The sequence below is a fragment of the Tripterygium wilfordii genome, chromosome 12 (assembly GCF_013401445.1).
Source record: "Tripterygium wilfordii isolate XIE 37 chromosome 12, ASM1340144v1, whole genome shotgun sequence".
Taxonomy (NCBI): domain Eukaryota; kingdom Viridiplantae; phylum Streptophyta; class Magnoliopsida; order Celastrales; family Celastraceae; genus Tripterygium; species Tripterygium wilfordii.
In genome coordinates this window covers 463,183-485,407 of record NC_052243.1, presented here as the reverse complement: position 1 = coordinate 485,407, position 22,225 = coordinate 463,183, and the positions used below count along the sequence as shown (strand labels likewise).

Sequence of the window (22,225 nt, the reverse complement as noted above, 5' to 3'; positions counted from 1 at the left end):
TGGGCAGTACCCGTTTGAGTATGCAAAAAGACAAATTTGGCCAAAAACTTGTACACTCAAATAATAAATGGACCCCATCTACACTAGCAAGGTGCTTTCATCTATCAGTCCCTCACGGCGGACCTTTCCACTATACAACTTGATTTCACACTGTTAGTAATTCCATCTATTTACATCAGGAAAAAAAACACCCAGTTGATTTATCTCATCATGGAAAACCAATCCCCAAAAATACAACAAAATGCGCAGCGTGTAGATGTCTTTTTCAACCAGAAGCCAATGGCTCGAGGCATTTAAGTCGTGGTAAGCAAGTATTGTCTTCCTTCCCTCAATTTGTCTCAATCCCAGGCCAACCGTCCCAACGTTTCCATGTCTCCCGAACACAGCATCTGTCATTTCCTCAGCGAAGGGAGGACTCAAAAAAGCCACATTGGGTTGTCCTTAAATATGACAACCTCTAGGGCTTGAATTATCCACTTCAACAGGACCCTTTCTCTTCTCATTCCTGACTAAGTGAAGCTCTCAAGCTCTCATCTGGAAGTGTCCAGGAGAGCAAATGTCCACCAGCATCCCCGCTCAGTAATTGCTTCAGGTCACTTGTGAGGTGAAGAGCGGTAACTGGATGCTTATGTGATTTCAGTACCTTGTGGAGAACCAACCTGTACTCTGGCATTTTATCACCTAAATTTAATCCACTCATCCCACTGCCATTAGATCTGCTTTGTGCACTCTTTCGGTCAGAGCAGTGAACCATTTGCCACACCTTAATAGCCCCACTTTGATGTCCTGTAACATACCAGTTCGTGTCCAGCCAATCAGAGAATTTACAACTTCTCACTGAGAGAATAGAATCAGATGGCAGCTGGGATGTGTTAACAACTGCAAGGCAGTCCCCATTGATGCTCCAAATAGCAAGCAGAATTCCAGCTGCTGTTACCAGCTCTCCGGTCAAGTCATTCACGTAAAGAGCTGAAATCGGTGCCGGGAACTCTGGGAGCTGCCTAACAAAAACCAAAGAGCTGAGGTCCCATAGAATAACAGTGTGGTCATCTGATCCGCTCACAATTAACATGTATGGCTGGCAAACATTGAGGCATGTGATTTTGGCTGTATGAGCACAAAGAGCCTTTTCTAACTGCAAGCGTCGTGCAGCACGGGGACTATCCTTGCTGATTCTCCAAACAGACACTAGTCCATCATTAGCCCCTGTAACCAAAATTTGACCATCATAGCTAACACCTGCGCACTGAACCTGGTTGCCCTCATGAAGATTCTCATGGGTGGAGAGAAGCCTATCTTGATCGTAACTCATAAATCTCAAGCTACGATCTGGAAATCCCCATGCAACATATCTTGTATATGATCTAGGTTTTAGCAAACTGTTTGCCCCAGCCAGAAGAATTTTCTCATGGACAGTAACAATCTGGGTTATGGCCGAGGAGCTCTTGCGTATTTCATGTGGAACAAGATAGGGTGAATATTTAAGTGGATGTGGAAGGACCTTTCTGTCGGGACGCCTTTTTACATGGGCCTTGAGGAATAACTGCTTGGGAGTCTGCCCAAAGTGATTAATTTGTGCCAGAATAGAGGCTTTCATAGCAGGATCTGTAACGGAGTCTATATCCACACTCCCCTCGTATGTGTAATGATAGAACACGTTAACAGCCTCTTCAGCGGCCTGTCCAAGAAAGAAGAAGAACATACAGAATTATGACATGAGGGTAAAAAGGGCAGCTGAAAAAAGATATTGACAGGCCAACGCTAGCATGCCTACCACACAGGCAGATTAAAACGCGACCCCCTGGGGCACAAAGCCCCCATAGCACTGGCAGGGTGTTGCAATGGAACAACTACTATACCACTGGGCAAAGGATCGCAAATACTAATTAAATAACAGAAAATGTATTAAACAGATACGATCCCTAGAAAAATGATTATCTTCAAGGTACTCCTACGTATATCAGAGAGCTGTTGAAATGTTCTTACTCTCCTTAGAAAAATGGAGGAAGTTACTATATAATACATAGCAGGGAACTTTTGAAACCCACCTTCCCTCTCTGTTTATATCCAAAAATGAGGTCTATCCAATGATGCAGATTTTCTGAAACATAATCAGATTCGAGAGCTTCCCGATGCTTCTTAATGAACTCTCGAGCACTTCCTTTAGCCCATGGAGGTAAGATGACATCACCAACCTAAACAGATGCATATGATTACAGTTGTTAATAATAATATTTTAAAAGGAAAGAGAACTGTTTTCAAATGCTTCTTTGTAATTTGTAAATGGTAAGTGATAATGGACAGAAGTAAAAAACAATTAAAGTTGGTTCATTCCGTGAATACAAACCTTCTCTCCAGATTGTTTCTCTCCTAAGTTAAGATTAAACCGATTTTCGAGGAACTCTGGCATGTAAAAAAACTCAGGAACCAATTCCTTCACATCTGACGTGTTGCCTTTACCAGCTGCACTTAACCAAGTATCTCTAATACTATTAAAAAGACGATCAGCATGATCAAATTGGCCACCCTGTAGCTTCTGATTCTCTATACTGAATGGTGGCAGGCGTATAAGATAGAACAGGACTATCCCAGCACTAGAATAATGAGACCCATAATGAAATTTTGGCACCTCAGGATCATCCCAGCTTTCATACCTGAAGAAAAGGGAAAAAAAATTTAAGTTACTTGCACCTTCAACTTCCCAGGGGTGGCCACCTTGGATATCCTTCCAGCTGGGGATACATTTTCAACTACCACCTTTACCTCTTGCAACTTGCCAAGGTACTTGGGAGAGTTGGTGATCAAGTACCAGCAGCTTACATGGGCCCAGACCCATGGTTCCTCGCCATAAAAAAATACAATAAAAATAGAACAGATATCCTAGAATACGCTATCGCAACTTGCTACAGATGATAAAACAAGTTTTCTAACAATGAACTTGGCCACAAAATCAAACTACACTGGAAGTAATCAGATGATGCATGCAGTAAAACAGGGTTTACCTTTTCCTGAATTCCTCTTCGCCCTCTGGTGTCTGACAACCCATGGGCTTGTCAAGCTTACGAAATGATTTTGGATCTGAAAAGTCCAGATTTTCACTCTCATAATCTGCAAGAACCCATGGGAACACTGGATATTGTGTTAGATCACTGTATCCACGTCCTGCCAAGGTATTGAGATGCATGAGGTACTGGAAGTTGCTAATTTCTCCATTTTGCCACCTTTTTGAGAAGGATTTAGCCATTATCTTAAAAAGACGGCTACCCTCATTGCTCTCTTGTTTTGTTGATCCAGAAATTGTAGTGTCCAGCCTAATAAGATGAAGACTTCAGAAATAAGCCATCTTTTATTCCAAGTAAAAAGGAGGGGGCAACTCAACATTAACATCCAATCATACGTAAGCTAAGGATATATAAAACAAAAACTCGATGCATAACAATTATTAAATGGGGAGCCTATATACCCTTAGTCCTGTTAGCATGACATTTAAGTATGTTCTTAAATCTACAAGTCTTTTTATGTTATTTAACTACCTAATCCCAACTTTTAAATGATGTTTTGAGTAATGAAAGTTCAGCTGGTTAATACAGCTCTTCCTTGATTCTTAACTTTGAACATTAACCATGCCAATCAAAAACATGTTTTCATTCTGGAATAGTGTTTTCAACAAATCCACTTGGAGAAAATCAATGATAAGTCAGCTTCATCAAGGAATAGGACATTTCAAATAGAAGGCATAAGTTATTTTTCTCTTATTGATTGGTACTATAAAAATGAATCCAAAACAAGATCAAATCAATACCTTGAGAGGCATATACAAGCAAGAGAAACTACATACTGAATTCCATGACACACATGGACATTGGAAAAAAATGTGGTCCAAGTAGAAAGGCGAAATTGTAGAAAACCAAAATCTGATGAAATATCGTCATTCTATACCATTCCATTAAAATACCAGTAACAAGTGCTATACACTTCTCCCTTATAAATTACATTTCATGGTTGGATTTGAACCTACAAACTTACCTTAAGTAACACAATGAAGAAATGCAACATAATATCAATACTGCTAATCTCAATATTTAAAATATACATGATCATTCATGATAATAACAGTTTAAATTAGAATTCAAGTGTAACAAACAGCAGATAGATCAAAACTATATGCAAAACAGCAAAGAATTATATATGTGTAAAATAAAAGAGCCAAACCTGAAGAAATGTTGAACAGAAGATACAATGTCAAACTAGTAATTGGCAAGACAGTTGATGCGGGGACACAAAACTATTGTAAATGGAAAAAGTACAATGAAGTAATAATTGAAACAAAAGGGAGTGAATTTCATACATGCTGTTTCGCGGAAGATTCATGGCGACTAGATTTTTGAACACTTCTTCTCTCTCTTTTTTGTGGAATACCAGCAGATCATTGCATCCATCCATGCTAAATATCTCAACAGCAACAGGCCGGAGCTGGTAATCACGTTTCAAAATCTCATGAACACTGTTAAGCTCCCACATGCGCCAAGGATGAGGTAAATTACCACTAGAGCATACTCTCTCTTTTCCCCATGCACCACCACTATATGCCCATGCCCTTCCCCCGACCAATGTCTTTACCGTTGACCCCAAGGACGAGGATGACTTGGACTGGAAATCCATACTCCCAGTCAAATCCTTCTTTACACCCAATGCCTGATCGATAACAGAGAGTTCATCTTCACATTCCTTTTCACAAATACATCCCGAATCGTCAATGTAAAAGTTCTCAATCACATATAAACAGAGTTCCCCAATAAGAAATATACCATCATGTTTGTCCAGACCGATGACTCGTTCACAGTTGTATTTGAATCGTATCTTTTCCAGACGTTCCAGATATGGTCTAATTAAATATTCGCCATTATCATTTAGTTCCTTCTCTGATTTATCCTCTGGTGCTATGACTTCATCAATTTTAGCTGAAGATGATTGTCTTGGAGAGCCTAAATCAGATTTCCCTGGAATACTATCTGTCACGGGTAAGGAAACTGCACTAGACTTTGCACCAAACTCTAGTGCGGAGTGAAGACTAGCATCATTTACACTACTAGCTCTGTCATCGACCCATCCATTACTAACAGAAGCTGCATCTGTAACGTCACCTGATTCTTTAAAAAATGAATCTTCATACAAATCCCTACCAACTCCATTGTGTTTGTCACTATCATCCAATAGGTTGAAAATTGACTCAGAGTCGGTATCAGAAGCACTGGGGCCATCTTCATATTTACCTTTGAACAGCTCCGTTTCTCCTATATCAAATTGTACATCAAGAACATTTTGGATTGTGTCAATTTTCAACTTTGAGCGCTCAAGCTTTTTGCGCATCCTGTATGGACCTTCAATGGGACAAAGCTGCCATTCAGGATCTTCAGCTGCAGAGGATTTACGCATTGGAAAGATTCCACGCTCATGTACAAATTGCTGCAGAAGGTTTTGCCACTCACTTTCAGCATGGAGAACCCATCCATACTTATCTTGACGTACTACTCTCAGCTCAGTGGACATTGCATCACGAACCAATTCCAGTGCATATCTACGTTCATTTACCTGCTCCCAGTGTTTTTGGTCCAACTTAGAAGTATCTCGTGATCTTCTCATCATTTCCCTCTTACGACGACCCTCCATACCTTTTATTCTAACTCCAGTGAATTTTTCCGACCCTGCAATATACTGAACCCACATAATGACAGCACACTGCTCCAATACTTTATTCACACTCTGTTCAGAACACTGAAACCACTCAAAGAAAGCAGACAATTTCCCAGTCAACAATTTATCGAAACCACCATGTAAAACATCCAGCTGGCGTCCTTGGTTTGGTTTAGAGACTAGCAAATCTTCTAGTGCAGCCCTGCGATGCAACAGTAGGTGTTTGATGATATCAATTGCGATGTTCTGTGCATTCTGCCTTTGATCACGCAAAAGAGCCACTAAATTTACACAAAGACAGCAATTTAGATCGGTATCAAGATTGCTGGGGCAGAAAATTATTCTTCTGTTTGCAACTAACAACTGTAAAACTGTGCAGATATCAATTCCTGAATCTTCCTGTGAATAATTGAAGGATAATCTCCGTTTATTTTCAATGAGCAAACCCAAGGATGACAGAAGATCCTCCTCTCCTATGGTGGCCAAGAATGATGGCAAAAAGCAATATAGTATTGTCCGGTTTGTATTCTTAAGAATTGAATGTATATAAGCATCAAGTTGCCTGCTTCCTCTTCCAATAGAGAGAAGACCCTTCCCCGAAGGAGCAGCTTCTTCAATCCGACCATCTTTATTTGCCAACTGCAACATTGACAACAAAAACTCCAGAGTTCTGAGTACACCGGCAGGTCGAGGTAAAGCACCCATATATATGCGATCCACTATCATCCAGCACAGAGCGTCTAAGTTCGAGGACCATCGGTTCTTATCTAGCCTTTTCTCGTCTTCCTCATCATCACGTAAAAGACGCCTTTCAAGGAAGTTCATCAGTCGACTAAGGCACAAACCTTGAAAAATTAACACACATTCAGCATCAACATATAATGGAACAATTTCCAAAACAGCCTCTATGACATGTGCAGCTTTCATCTGCTCAGTCACAAATTCCGAAAGAACTTCTGCCATAAAATCTAAAACAGCAGTTGCACCAGCAGAGCATGGCCCACCCCCATAACCAGAATCATCGACCTCAAGAAGCAGCTTTGCACTAACTGCGAAAAATGCATTCGCAGCAGAATGTCCCTGAGAATCAGACTTCAACTCTGAGGATGGATCAAATTCATTAACAGAAACAGACGAGTCCATAGAAGGAGTGCCACTTATTAGAGCGCTGGACTCTCTTTGGCTTGCACTTCCCAGCCAAGACGTCAATGCAATAACTGGAGTTGAAAGCGTAAGTGATGGAACTCGAGCCGCAGACTTGCCAGATAAAATGGGGGACCCTAGTGATTTAAGAGATGCAGAACTCTGGGAATCAATTTGTTGGACGGAATCCAGGACAACTTTTTCATTATAAGTGCTGAAATCATTTGTGCGGGAGGTGGCAGAAACCTGATCTACGTTATCAACATTTGAGTGTTGAATGGCTTGGGAATCATCTTGGATTGATTTGATCAATTCCTGCTGGGAAGTAGAAAGCTTCACATCTTCTTTATCATTAGCAGTATAAGTTGAAGGCAAAGGTATGTCCTCCGAACTTGTACTTACCATCCCCTGAGGGAAGCTTCCAATACTAATCGATGTTTTGGAAGACTGTTCCTGTTCATGAGGCAAGCTAGAGAATGTATTTTGAGAGCTACAAGTATCTTCATAATCATGTAAGTTCTTCTCTTCTGTTTTTTCAGAGAGTTCTTTTGCCATTTTCACTGCATATGCTGCCCTGCAAGACACCCCTCCCACCAAAAGGAGGGAAAAAAAGTCCCAACCAGAAAAAGAAGTCAGTATGAGAAAATAATGAAATTGCTTAAGTAACTAAGATCAGACATCACATCAAAACTTGGGCTCAACATGAGCACTAGTTGATCCAGATTCATGACTCATAGGATTTCTGATTGAAGTAAGGAGACGAAAAAAGATATAAAACAGAAAGTATTGTAACACAAACCTAATACAAGAAAAATATAGGTCAATGCAGCTCTCAAGAAATTCTGTCCGTCTGCAAACAGCTGAAAATGCGGGGCACATCTTTGCCAGATCAACCATGAATCTCAAGACTGAAGTTGCAGCAGCAGGAGCTGACGCCTCCCCACCCATTAAGCGTGCTGCATAGGTTTTATGCATCAGAGCTTCACCTTGCAGCTCCCCAGCCATGTCAGCATTTCCCTCTACAAGCTCTGCCACAAGGCTAGCTCCAACCTGGGAAAGGTTGCCAGTTTGGTGGGCAAGCATTGACTGTAAGCTCAACCTATCAAATGTGGATTTTGCCATTGCAATCACAGACTCCAGTAATTCCACGAATTTCAACTCCACATAACTTCCATCACTTGGGATAAGGCCATGGAAATCTAGCATTCGGACTTCAGGTAGTCTTGGATAAACATGCTTTCCGAATATCAGACAAAACAAGATGTAGTATATGTCAGGAGAATCATAAAAACTTGGAAGTACCCTCAACAGACCTTGATAACCTCCACTGGTACGAAATTTGAGCGCAAATGTAGGAGAAGAATCAAGAGATACACCAAGAAGTGTCATAATCCATCTCATGCTCGTAGGGTGAACAGCTTCATCAAGAAAGTACGTTATCAATTTGGATGAGACAAGCTTATGCCATTGTTCAAGCAATTCTTCCGATTTTATTGTCACTTGCAAATCAATAAGCATTTCCAACAGCATATTCCTTACAATTACATGCTTTCCCATTAATTCTCGCATTATGTGATGTCGTTTTAGTTCAGGTGGATCAAAAGTCATAATCACAAACCTAACCACATGCTCAAGTTCAGAAGCCAGAAATCCATCTTCTAAAATGACCCCAAGCAATACAACCAATTTTTCTAAAACAGGAACTTCAACATCACCACGCTGCAGAGTTACTAGTAAATGCTGTACAAGGTTGATTCGTCTAAGGATTGTAAGATTATGATTCCGGTACCGGTGCATGGAAACTAAATGTTCAAGAAACCCCAGCAGTGCGATTTGAATCGACACCGGTGCTGTCACCCATAGTGTCCAGTCCAACAAAACATGCTCAACCATATCCGCATTTGACAGGACAATGCAATTTGAAGTTTCAACAGGTATGTCAGCATTTTCTAGCTCAGAAATATGACTAAATGAATCTTTATGCACAGAAAAATCATCCATATCTCCATGAGATCCAACTGAAGAAACTTCATCGCGAAATTTTGGCAAACTCATATCCTCAAAACTGTCTTCCTGTAGAGTTGCAGCAGGTGAAAATGTAATTGGACTAATTTCTAACTTCTTTGGTTCAGAAAATGAAGCTTCACAAGCAGCAATCTGGAAAAAGATCTCAAGGGATTGCATGTCAAATAACGACATTCTACGACGCAGAAACAAAGCTAGCAAGTGATATCCTCGGTACGTTTGCATGTCTCTCACGTTCTGAGGATTATGATGTAGTGCATGGGCAAGCAATGTGAGTGACATATGAAGCATGTCCCTCGTTTCAGCAGCTTCAACAAGGGCCAAGACGACAGCCATCCCTCCAACTGGTCGGATGGTATCACCAATCACACATTGTCTACAAACATAGATATCCCCATGAAGACCTCCAAATCGTGGTATACCTGCAACAATATAAAACACAAGAAAATGATAAGAGAGCATCACCATGTGGTTCTAGTGACCAACCAATATTCATCCTATATATTGGCTTCAACTGTTAACGAGTCAAAGTCTAATTACCCCCAATTGGAGAAGCAGCAGCAGACATAGGGTCAACCAGATTAAGCAAGGAGATAGTCCCGGATGTTCTAACAGCTTCTGTGCAAGTACCATCAAATGCAAATATCAGTTTCTTTCCCGAGAGTAATAGTGAAAGGTTCCCTAGTATCGCCGAATCCCAGACAATGCCACTGCTATCAGCCTTAGAGTCTCCATGCTTGCTAGCAGCGTCAACTTTCTGTGATGTAGTTAAAGGCAACTCAGTATCCAAAGAATCCAATATAGCCATACTTCCACCGCCGCAAGCCTGGTTGGGAACAAAGCGTAGAAGATTGGAGTCTTGAAAGAGCCCTCTATACCCTCTACCAAGAATGTACATAAAGCATATGCATCCTGATGAAAGAACCTCCTCAAAAAGATAGCAAGATCGAAGCTTCCATTTTAAGTCACTAACTCTAGCATGAGTAACAGGAGTACCAATTGTCACTTGCAAAAGTTTTCCAACAGGTGAAGGAGAATATCCTAGTTTTCCTGTGTGCCTAAGCTTTCCATCAAGATAGACATAAGCAAAACTAGCTTGGAAGAGTCCAGCAAGAGCATTTGGTTTGCTATGTACAACAGCAAGGTGATGCCACTGACCTTCTTCCAATTCTAATCCAGAAAATGATAAGGAGCATGAGTTGCTGGTAGCCATGGTGAGAACACCGTCTTCTTGAAGGTATAATTCTGCGAAAAATGTGTTTTCATTTTTTGCCACCCCGACAGAAAATATGCGGAGAATAGTGCGATCCTGGGGCTGGCTACTAGAGCTGCTCCTCCTCTTAGATAAGCCATCTCTTGAAGGCTCAGTTTCCTTAGCTTGTGATTTCAGGAAATTTCGAAACTGGAACCAACAGACAAAAGAATAACCAGCAGCAGGAGGCCAGGATCTCTCTCCCAAAGACACCTGAACAGACGCATGTCCAATCCTGCTCATGTCCATCTCTACAAATGGTGCCAAGGGAACATTTTCAGAGGCCATATCTTCCATGAGAATCAACCTCTCCATCATATCAACAAGTACATGCCCCGAATTCATCACCCTCATTTGCACAACGTATCTAATAAGCAATCTGAGTTCCGAAGCAGACAACCTAACGATGAACAACAAAAAACATTTGCTTCAAAACTACAAAATGGCGAATAGAAGTTAGAAAAAGATTTTGCAAATAGAGATTGCTAGACAACACCATAAATCCCACCTATATGCCCCAAGAACTTCCACAATCTTTAAAGCGTAAGACAGTAACGAAGATGAGCCTGAAAGAAAGGGTTGGACTATATCCAGAAGAAGTTCCACACAACCTGGATATAATAGAAAGAGCAAAGAGTCAAGAAATGGGTCATTGACAGAGTACAAGGAATAGAAACAATAAAATGTCAAGTTCGCACCTACAGAGGTGAGGTTTTCCTGATTGAAAGGGCCAGCACGAGCAAGCTTCTCAATAAGATCCAGCACTTCTAACTGCACCTTAGGCGTAAATAGCAACAACGAACGGATCAAAACTCTAATAGCACCAGCATTAAAAACCCGTACTTTCTCAGGATTAAACAGACTAGACGGGGTAGTTAAAAGAAAACCAGCAGACTCGTGTCCAGCCCTATCAGATGATATTCCATTTTCAGAGGACAAGAAAGGTGGGAGCACGATTTCAAGAGCTAGTTCTAATAACAATTGAATTACTTGCTTTTCACAGTCCACACAAAGCAAGCCAGATTCAGATAGAAGATCGTAGAAAGTATGGGATGATATAACAGATTGCAATTTTGTCCTATTAATGGCATTATCACATACTCCAGCTGTCACAAGACGCAATAAATAGGTGAACACTTTGATGCAAACCCCTAAAGAGGATTCTGCTGATTGTGCTCCATCACCTTGGAAATCATGGAGAGTGGTTAGTAGAAGAGAAAATCCTGTGGCTTCACCAAAAACCCTCTGAGCAGAACTATTAGCTCCCAGAACGCGCCACAGAGCTCCCATTGTATCACATTTTGCGTCACTTTGAAGCCTATACTGATGTCCTTCTGCACTTGTAACCATTCCACTCTTCAGAATTTCGACAAGTGCACTGAGTTCCTCAGGATGAACCTGTAAAAATGTAAGCCAGTCAACATTTTAAGCATGCCAAGTGAAAATAATTAAGAAACGGTACAAGAACTGCTATACTCGTTAATACATAGCATGTGTCGTTGGTACAGTTTTGAATTTTCAACTATTTACCTTTTAAAATAAGGAATCACAAGCTAATTATAGGGAAAAAAAATTTAAAATCTACAGACTGGCATACTAGAACTATCAGTGTCAACAAACCTGTAAAAAATCTTCTGTGATTAGACATGACAATATCCGGAGAACCCCAAGGCGATGAACATTAGAAACCAAAAAAGGGAGAACAATGGTCACACCATTGGCTGAACGAAATGAAGCTTGATTGGCTTCAGCTTTCTTCACCAAAGACACCAAACAATCCCAGGCTACTGAAATTGTACTATCGACTTCAAAGATTGGAAACTTCCCTGAGCCAGACTCAAGTAGCTTCGGTGACGAAATAATAACATCCTTGCTGTCCAAGTGTTTCTTGAAGCTGCTCGAGCTGGATTTTCTTTCCAGCTGATTGTGGTTTTGATCTGGACCCAAAAGAAACTTGTGCTGCTTCAAATCATCTAACAACACTTCCATTACACCAACTTCTCGCAGTACTTTCTTATATTGCTGGTCAAATGATAGAAGTTTTACGAAGAAAGAAAGTATGGTATGCTTTAGATCTGAAGTTATTGACTGCTGCAGTAAGCAACAAAGAGAAAGAAGTTCTTGCTCAGGAACACAGTTTGCAACAGTCACAGCATATTCAAGAATTTTCAAGATTATCTCTTGTAATGATGGAGGGAATCCATCCATGTTCAGGATTAAAAGAGGAACAGTTCGCAATTGCTGACACAACTTATAATTTTCAAGATGGCTTGAAAATATTTTAAACATTCTATTTAACACTTCTGCCTGCACCTCCCTGCTATCTGCTTTAAGAAAAATGTCCTGCAACATTTGAACTGCTTCAAGGTCTTTAACTTTACAATTATCCTTCTCCCAAATGTCATCAATAAGACGATCAGAGGATGGAGTCCGACTTCTGCTATGACTACCAGCCTTGGTCTGAGGGAGTTTGGAACCTTTTATTCCAGAAGACCCTGTAGACTCAGCTGGACCTGTTTGAGCTAGATTAACAAGAACATCAAGCAACCTAGACAAAGCAGGAGATAAATTCTGGGGCATGGAGTCCTCGTTTTCAGCAAAGTCGTGTTTCCTTAAATTATATAATGAATCAACACTATCTGATGCAAAAGTTTGGTCAGAAGAAGTCTTGGAATGAAGAGACTGATCATCTAGCTTCTGTGGTATGGAAGACAGAACTAATGCAAACTGAACAAGAAACTGATAACCATGGGCATTGTGTATATCCTCCCTTAACCTAACACCACCAGCCTCTACAATACAAAATTTTATTAAGTCAGCAGCAATATGTGCCAGAGAATTTCAAAGCTAGCATCAATTCATATTCACAACTAAAAGAAAAATGGAGAAGCTAAGACATAAAACTTTTGGCATGAGTTAATAGTCTCTGTCAATCTGTATTATTCAACCCCAACCCACCTATCCCAAAAGAAAAATCTGATGAACTACTTACCATGTCTATATGACAATTCTACACATTCAAGTAACAGGTCCACAATGCCCATGGTGTAGGCAGGATCCCCACAATCTGGATTGAAATCTTTAACAGCCATCAAGAGAACTTTTATCTACATCAGAGCACACAAATATCATCAAAGAATAAAGATATAAAGAAATGACGAGTTAGTGAAAAAGTAATTATTATATTTGAGATAAGAGAAACAAATACACAAGCACATAGAAATTCAACTCATCCCCATGTACAAGACTCCTGTCATGGAAGAGTGTTCCAGAGAGCAAAACATATGCAGCCTTGCTGCCACATGGCAATTTTTTTTTTATGATTAAACTTATGAAGCCGAAGTTGCAATTAAGAACTTCTAAGACAACATTAAGGCTCACCCTTAGTTTTTAATCAAAGTGATTAAAAGAAGAGAAGCATAGTACAAACTTTGAAACAAAGGCAGAAAGCTCAATCTTGGATGACCAAGTGCAAGAGTTACACATATTATTGTCTATTAGAAATATGATATACATGTAGTGGAAGTTCTATTTCTTTATTTTATCAAACATTTACCACAAGATGATGAATCGAGCAACAAACTATGATGCTCAAGCAACTCAACATGATAAAATAAAACAAACTTATAAAGACATAATTAATCAGTGGACCACATCATACTAACATCTTGATGTATTTTGAAATTGATCCTTACTTCTCAGAACTCTATTGTTTTATAAAAAAAATCTTTTGTCTTTTAGATGAAATCTTTATGAGATTCCTTTACCTGTATACTTCCCATGATTTGTTATATACTTTCAAAATCATCATGGATTTACATTGAAACACTAAAAAAAGAAACATATAAAAAGTAACTTATAGGTCATTCAAGTTACTATTCATACGAATTAAGATTTAGAAAGCTACCCATTGATGCACATTTAACTAAGCTATTGACCCAAATGCATGAAGAGAGATTTTATCATCATATATAGACATTTAATCAATCAAATAATTCAGATGAAGATGAAAGTTCACGTGATCACGTCATAAGCCAATCACATCAGATCCTCCAAAATATAAAACATGCAAAATTCCCAGGAATATCCCAAGCCTTTTTATCTGCTTGCAGATATCATTATAGCAGCAGGCAGCAGCATACCAGATGATGTTTGTGTATATAGTTGGCGGTGCTTCCATTGTCATTGAGCAAAAGAAGACCAAGTATCTATAACAACAACCAAAAAAGATGTATCAGGCAAGAAATCTAACTAAAAACATTTTCATTTTAACTGGTACACTTCAGATATTTCACACAGCTCTGTCACTGTGATATAGCACAAACTTGTGATACATGCTTACCTGCATTGCATGTCTATGAAGTTGTATGCAATGCAGAGGAACACGACCTTCTTTGTATTGAGAGAAGACAGTTAATGAGCCATTAGCAACCATCTGAAACAGCAACTGAAGCGAACTATCCTCAATCAAACTCTGTGCTGCTGCTGGATGGCTAGCCAATGCTTTCATAATATGCACAACACTTCCCTCCACCTGGATGAAAACAAAAATTAATCCACTGGTTATAGTCATACATATCTGAAGCAGCTTAGTTACACACATGTTGACCTCTCCTTTTCGAGATTGTCAAGGGCAAAATCTTTCCCAGAATATAAGGTAATAGAATGCCAAAGAAGGTCTAAAGGTGAAAGCTTCAAAGTGGAATACCTCATTTTACACACATGTTGACCTCTCCTTTTCGAGATTGTCAAGGGCAAAATCTTTCCCAGAATATAAGGTAATAGAATGCCAAAGAAGGTCTAAAGGTGAAAGCTTCAAAGTGGAATACCTCATTTTTCAGAGCTTGAAAATATTACAATGTTATCTAACAAATTTCAAATTAACAGTTGAAAATAGCATAGTTTCAAACGGTATTAAACAGTTACATCACAGAACTGAGAAGACAATAAATTTGCAAAAGAGAACTACCTCAAGCCGGCGAATTTGCCCATCATCATCATGACTTTTTTCAGATATGAGAGAATCTTCAAAATTAGAGACCTTTGGCCTTCGATTGGCTTCATCAGGACCGAGAAAGGCATTAAGAATATGAATCAGACAGCATAATATCCCGGAATCAAGAAGGGATTGCTTGTCAATAGGCTGCCAAATGATAATCATTAATTACAGCTCCAAGGTAATCAAAGACACAATATGGGAATATTGGCCATGGCGCATGTATATCTTTTACCCTATATTTCGAAGATTGTTCTAATAAAGTCATTTCTCATTGTTTACAGGTAGCAATCCCAATAACAACATAATGCAATACTTATTTGAAACAATGCATACGAAAATTTTCCACATTACCAAAAGAGAATTACAATTCACGTAATGCATTCAAACTGATTTATCTAATGGATTCATTATGCATCCCCAAACCTATACGGGGCAAAGGTCTTGGTGTTAATGATTAAGAAACAAGAAAAGGAAGCAATTTTTCATAGCCAACAAAAAAATCTTATCAAGATAGTGAAGACTGAAAAACATACCCCAGACACGAGAACTTCTATTGCCACTAGCAAATTTGAACCTGGACAGATGCCATCCTGCGGAGAAATATGGAATATATAAGCCAAAACAGAAAATGATATGGAGAGATAAAAATTACTATGTTGAAGACAGCATCTAGCAGCCAAACCTTGGTGACTTCAGAAAAAAACCTCAGCACTTGCAGTACATTCAAAGATCTTGATTTGCTGCTCATTTTCAACTTCTCAATATCAGTTACAAATGCTCTTCCCACAACAAAAGAGAATATATGTGTTTCAACTAACCTGAAATCCATGAAAAATTTAAAATATTAAGCATATACAAAACTAAAGCACATATTAATGAGGAAATTCCAGAGAGAGTAGGAAATAACAATATTTTCTACTGAAGTATGGAAAATTATACACACAATAAATCATCACATACAAGAAAACAAATCTAATCTGGCGCAATGGGAAAAAGAAAAAGAGAGCAGCATGCGATCGAAGGCAAGAGCCCATAGAAACTTCAATTTGGAGAGTGCATGAGTTTCACAATTCTTGTTTATGAATAAACCAGTAAGACAGGAATTGTAAAAATTATGTCATAGTAGTAGAAGGAACTATTCAAAAAGACACCTCCTGATACAATATTACAATTTTACAGTATAAAGCTAATTACAAATCAATCCTTTAGTCATTCTCTCAGATATAACAAGAACTATAATAATCTCCCAAAGAAACAGAACCTAAAGTAACCGACAATTCATATAACAAAAATGAGATGAACAAGAAATTACCTTTTTTTGGAGTACTTGAAAATTGAAATAAATTAATTATAGAAGGAATTAAAATTCTACAGTAGTGAACCAAAGAAAGATGGAAGAGTAACCGTACATGGTAACTAATTGAGCTACATTAGTGTGCTGCTTCACTAATCTACAAAAGGCATCAACTGTGAAATTCAGGGCCACTTCTTTGTCCTGCAATGATCAAGACTCATGAGCACGAACCACGTGTTTTCATAATTAGTAGCTAATTACCTCACATATATTAAGTTTAAATGAGTATAGCACGCATAAAAAGTCATGCAAAAATTCTAGCATATGAATATACAGACGACCAAGAACCTTTTCGGAGTTGGATGAACGAAACTCTTCCCAAAATCTCTTGAAGTCCAATTCCAATTCATGTTTGTCCCTGCAATATCAAAAGCTCATATAATTATTGAACAGCACACACAAATGGGTTATTAAGGGAGAAAAGGAAAAAAGAAATATAGCCAAATTTTTGCCACGCTTTTCTTCCCAACTCCAAACTATACATAGCAAGAAGGAAAAGGTGGAGCAACATAGGAATTGCATCGGAAAATAACAGTAGGGACTTTAAAAGGAAACAGAATCACCCAAGAGGAAAACAAACATAATGTTGACAAGTTCTTCAGGGTTTTGACTTTAAGGTTTAAGAAGACAACCGATAAGGTGGTAGGCCATGCCAAAGTGCTTTTATAGCATGAAAACAAATCTTGGATGATTTTGATAAAAGGGAAAAACCCATGATCACATATTTTGGAATCTTTTTCATCCATTTATAAAAACAAGTGCGCTTTAGGGCTTCATGGTGCGAATAGATCAAAAAGTGGAGATCATAGCCAACATACTCAATCATGATCAATAGAGGATGTACCGGGTTATTAAGTTCATCGCATCGATTGAAACAAAGGAATCCATTCTCTACCTTCTTCTTTTTATTAAATCGTGGAGGTATTAACTCAAAAATCAGGAAGGGGTAGAAAGTGGCATATTAAACGGTTTAGAGTTGGAAGAGGGAGAAACTATGGTCTTGCAATTCTTGCAATTTTGTAAAAGCTATGCATTCTGATTTTTTTTTCTATTAAGAAACTAGCAATTCTAGTAATTCATCAAAGCATTGTGAAAGTAGTATAGATCCAATTTCCTTGATGATCTTGGGTTGATTTTTTTTAAGGATCAAAAGAGTTTTCTGAAAGAGAGGGGTCGCAAATATGGGTCGTGAGGGTTACTGATGTGAATGTAGTAGATGACGAGATGTAATAGACTCTATATTTTACAGTCTTTCATGTAAATCATAGTCTCCCGTTTGTACTTTTCCCAAGTACAATTTTTACACTTCAAAAACACCTGAGAGAACATAGTAGACTTCTTAAATTAAAAGTACAGAGTCATTAAACAATGTAACTTTCAACTCACAGCATATAATATGTACACACACGGAATGAAAGTGGCCAATGCCACAGAATGCCGATATTCAGGAGAGGCGACCATGAGGACATAGGATGCTGTGCATATGACTAGCAAAACAATCAGCCATATGCAACACACTTGGGACCATCCTATACTGATTTATCAAACATTACAATCCATCAAAGGCCCGAAAACCCCCAAATTGCCATGTTTAAGTCAGTAAGTACTCATTCATCAAAAAAAAATGTGAGTAAGTACTCAATTGAGCTCAAAGTCAGACGAAGGAAAACATGAACTGGTATTACTACCAATGCATTCCAGAGAAAGTCAACCCAAATGAATTCAAATAAACCGATTAAATACAACAATTTCCCATATAAAATGCAGTCAGCTCGTAATTTACAAGAAGAAACTACGGTATTGCACTAAATAAAAAAAATAGATAAAAGAGCCGCACCTCGCAGGAGAAGGAGCGAATTCATGAAGAATCGATGAGGCATTGCTGACGCGATTGGAGAGCAAGGAAGAAGGAGAAGAAACGGACGCAGAAGCTGAAGTAGTAGAGGGAGATTGAGCTAAACCGACCTTCTCTCTGAAGTCCTTAATCAATGTCCCCCATTTCATTGTTCTCCCTTTCGTTCCTCCAAACATTCGGCCTCTCTCATCCGACGATTCGCCAACCCAGCCCCAACTACCACCACTTCCTGCACCCCACGGCAACAGATCCGAATCGTCGAGCCTTCTAGATACCCCAATCTAGAAGGATCCCATTCCAAATTTTCACAACAGAAATCGATTATAATTTCCAAACAGAACCACAGAAATCCGAAACTATACAGCTGGATTATAGATATCTTCAATGAAAAAACCGAACTAGTTCCTAAGATAGCCGCAGATTCGTATAATGCTCCCTCTTTTCTTCGATTCTCGATGTGCTCTTCGTTGCTTCTGCGCTTCTTTCCAAATATTCAAGTGTACTTTCGGTTTTCTCTCTATTTTATTTTTCTTGCTTAGAAAACATAAAGTATTCGATTAAGAAAAATTGAATTTTCGAGCCCTAAAAACAAGGTAAGATCTAAGGCGATGATAATCAACAAAGGGAAAAGACAAAGAAGAATCCCGCAGTTTCTCTCTCTTTCTCTCTCGGGCTGTTCTTGGACGGCCTCTCCGCGCTTGTTTCTCGCTCTATATCCCTTCTCTCTCTGATATTTATTATTTATTCTGTTTATTTGATTTGTTATAAAGAATCTCATTACATCTTCCTCTCTTCCAAAGGACTGCCGCATTCATTCACACTGAATCATCTGCCTAGTCAGTGTGGGATCCACACTACCAGGGCTCCACGTGGCGGCGATAGATTGAACGTGCAAGACGTGAGACCCACACCCTTGATCTGGTCTGCACTTAGCGGTCCTGATGTTTTAAATTATCGAGTCCTATTACCTATCTGACCTTATTATTTAATTTTCTTAATTATATGATTTTTTCCTTTATGACAAAGTCATATATATACATATATAGCTTATTATGTGTGGTATTTAAAGTGTGGGTTCTCTCATATATATGAGAATTTATATATATGTGTGTAAAAATATATGGGATAAGTTATGTGGGTGTGTTTGGTACTCAAATGTCTATATAGGTTGGGATGTTACACCTTTTATGAATCCTTAAAGAGGGTGGATTCCTTAGATGCATTCTTGATAAACAAAATTTTATCAAGAATAATTTTTCTCTTTTCTTTTTTATAGCTTTCCTTTCACAATCACATAAATGATAAAAGCTTAATAATGCAATACTTATATAATATATGAGAGTGTTTTCATTACCTACTCCAAAATCCCAATAACATCATCATATTGGACTAAAAGGCAAAGCTAAATTAGGTGAACGGAGAATGATAGGGAACCTAATTTAAGGTGACAAGTGGAATAATGTATACATAATAATATACTACATACCATTTAGGCTGTGGAAACTATATATTCATAAAACATATATAGGAAATCGATATTTTACATTATAATAATAATATGAATAATGAGTCAATCAAATGTTAGCTTTTCTTTACCTTCTAAGATGTTATTGATTAGTTGTTTTACAAAATAGGAGTATAATTTTTCTTAATTAGTGATCTAGGATGTCAATAAAGTACACATTTCCATTAGCACAATCATGTGTTTTCATGTTCATAATTTAGTTGGATACAAACTATTATATATAGACAATATTTGTAATCTCACATCAAACATAGTCCACTCGTCTCACACAATTGACGTGTTTTTTAAACCTTAGAAGATGGCCCACGAGAATAAATATGTGCAACTAGCCTATGACCTAAAACGAACCATATAACTTTAATATATATATATAGGATGAATTTTCTAACGACGACATTCATATTTGACAATTCAATTGATATATGTAGAAGTCATTGAACTTATCTGATGACATCGAATACTAGCCAGGGAAAGTTTTATTAATGGGTATATTGAGCCGACAACGAGTTTTGAAATTACAATTCACCAAATAGTATTGAAATATTAAATAAAGCATGCACACCCAAATATATAAATTAAAAAAAAATATTTCAACCGTTCCATGATCCATACAACAAATTTTTAAACTTCCACCGAGGTGACATAGTGGACAATTAAGTTTCTTCCAGATGAACGAGTCTTCCATTATAACCCAGAATCTGTCAAAGAAATGACGGTTATAATAAACGAACGTAGTTTCCTGGTGTCGTGATATACACGTTAGTGATGGTGGAATTAGACAATAAGCAGTAAATAATCTCAGCTTATATAGACTTAAACATGTCGTCATTATATTTGTTCTGACTTTGCTTGCGTACATGCATGGTGTGATGGCTTGTGATAATTAGTCCATTAATCCGTGTTAGCAATGTCTCTGTTATAATGAGAACCACGAGTATGACATTCATGCGTATGATATAGGTCTCGAGTTTGAACTCCCATCCCAACCCTCTTTTATATTAAAAAAATATATCTATTATAATTGTCACTGCCGCACAATATATATGTGTGAGTGTCTCATTCACCCCACTTGACTTTCCGAGAAAGTAAAATATAAGTGGATGTCATGTGTCTATTACTTTTAAGTTTTATCAATAATTTTGACAATTGGAAAAGCACTTGATTTGTCTCAAAGCTTCTAATGGATATAAATTAATGTGGTTGATTTCATCTTTTAACTTGATATGAATATATTGTAACAATTGTGCTCGAGTTCAAACTCATTGGTTTAAGTTTGCAATTTCAAATTCAAATTTAAATTCACCAAATATTATCTTTTTATAATTTTTTTAAAATCAAGCTCCACTTGCAGGCTTCATAATTGAAAGAAAAATATTATCATTTGTTTGACATTTAAATAAAAAACTAAAAAAAGAAAATACAAGCCAACAAGGGCAATTTAGTCAATAAGCATCTTAGGGCATGCAATGCACGTATGTCCTTATATTAGGTTCCGCGTGGATCCTGAATTTCCCGCCAGTTCCGTGATCCTGTCCTATCAAGGGGAATAATAATAAATTTGCCCTAAAATATGAGGTACCTTTCCCATTTGACTCAAAGCGCGTACCCTCACATGCTCTTTGAATATCATATACAAAAATAATAAATTTTTTAATCGAACGATATTATACAAATTTATTATTTAGACATTTGATAAGTCTAAATTCAAGCTGTTAGATCCGCGCACACTTACAAATATATTGTTTTAAATTGAATTCGAATTCAAAACCTTCCGAGTTCATAATATAGTTTGAGTGACCCTCTCATCTCCTTTACACACATGAAAAGAAAAAGTAAAACTGAAGAGAAATCTCAAAAAATGGAATTTTCTTTCTAATTTGAGGGGATAAGACGGTTTTCACATATGTACTCCTTATATTTTTTTCATGTATTTAATGAGAAAAAAATTAGTATTTTTGCTATTGCCTCTTGCAAAATGATTTCGTACATGTTCAAACGGATTTTTCCTTTAAATTTCTTTATTGGTCAATATGAGGGTTCTGGTCAACTAGTTATTATGCAAAACCGACCATGGATAATCTAAATAGTATGAAATTTATTGATTTTTATATTTGTCATAGTCTTTGAAAAAATCAAAAAGAAAGGAAAAAATATATATTTGACACGTCACAGTTCACCCAATGCCGATGAAGTGTTAAGCGCGTGAAGTGGGACCATCCTGAGCCCAGCGAGAGCGCGAGTCACGGAGTAATTTGGCCCATTAAACTTTTCCTTTTCGTGTCCTTTTGAACTTTTCCTTTAATAATATTAATTGCTTTCCTTTATAATTTTCTCTAACAATTTAAGCTTCATTTATTATTATTTAACAAATTAAGCTT

At 37.9% G+C, this 22,225-nt stretch overlaps 1 protein-coding gene across 2 annotated transcripts; it reads right to left on the bottom strand.

Moving 5' to 3' along the window:
• Positions 1–19: 19 nt before the first annotated feature.
• LOC120010157 (protein SPIRRIG) lies at positions 20–19,048 on the bottom strand. Of its 2 annotated transcripts, none has more exons than XM_038860867.1 (19): positions 18,305–19,048; positions 16,756–16,825; positions 16,523–16,608; positions 15,766–15,931; positions 15,647–15,703; positions 15,084–15,257; positions 14,457–14,648; positions 14,257–14,322; positions 13,107–13,221; positions 11,735–12,906; positions 10,813–11,512; positions 10,623–10,725; positions 9,403–10,514; positions 7,637–9,284; positions 4,349–7,411; positions 3,003–3,311; positions 2,348–2,654; positions 2,049–2,195; positions 20–1,678 (listed from the first exon to the last, which is right to left on the bottom strand). In XM_038860867.1, exons 1-19 carry the CDS (start codon positions 18,496–18,498, stop codon positions 500–502), a joined length of 10,860 nt encoding a protein of 3,619 aa, XP_038716795.1. In that variant the 5' UTR covers positions 18,499–19,048; the 3' UTR covers positions 20–499. The 2 variants fall into 2 exon arrangements, with proteins under 2 accessions (XP_038716795.1, XP_038716796.1); XM_038860868.1 differs by having other exon boundaries at positions 15,796–15,931.
• Positions 19,049–22,225: the final 3,177 nt, after the last annotated feature.

Coding starts and splice junctions, on each gene's coding strand:
- LOC120010157 (XM_038860867.1), bottom strand. CDS start 18,498: ATGTTTGGAGGAACGAAAGGGAGAACAATGAAATGGGGGACATTGATT. Junction 16,826..18,304: donor TTCGCTCCTTCTCCTGCGAG/GTGCGGCTCTTT, acceptor TTGATATTGCAG/GGACAAACATGAATTGGAAT. Junction 15,704..15,765: donor TAGATGCTGTCTTCAACATA/GTAATTTTTATC, acceptor ATTTCTCCGCAG/GATGGCATCTGTCCAGGTTC.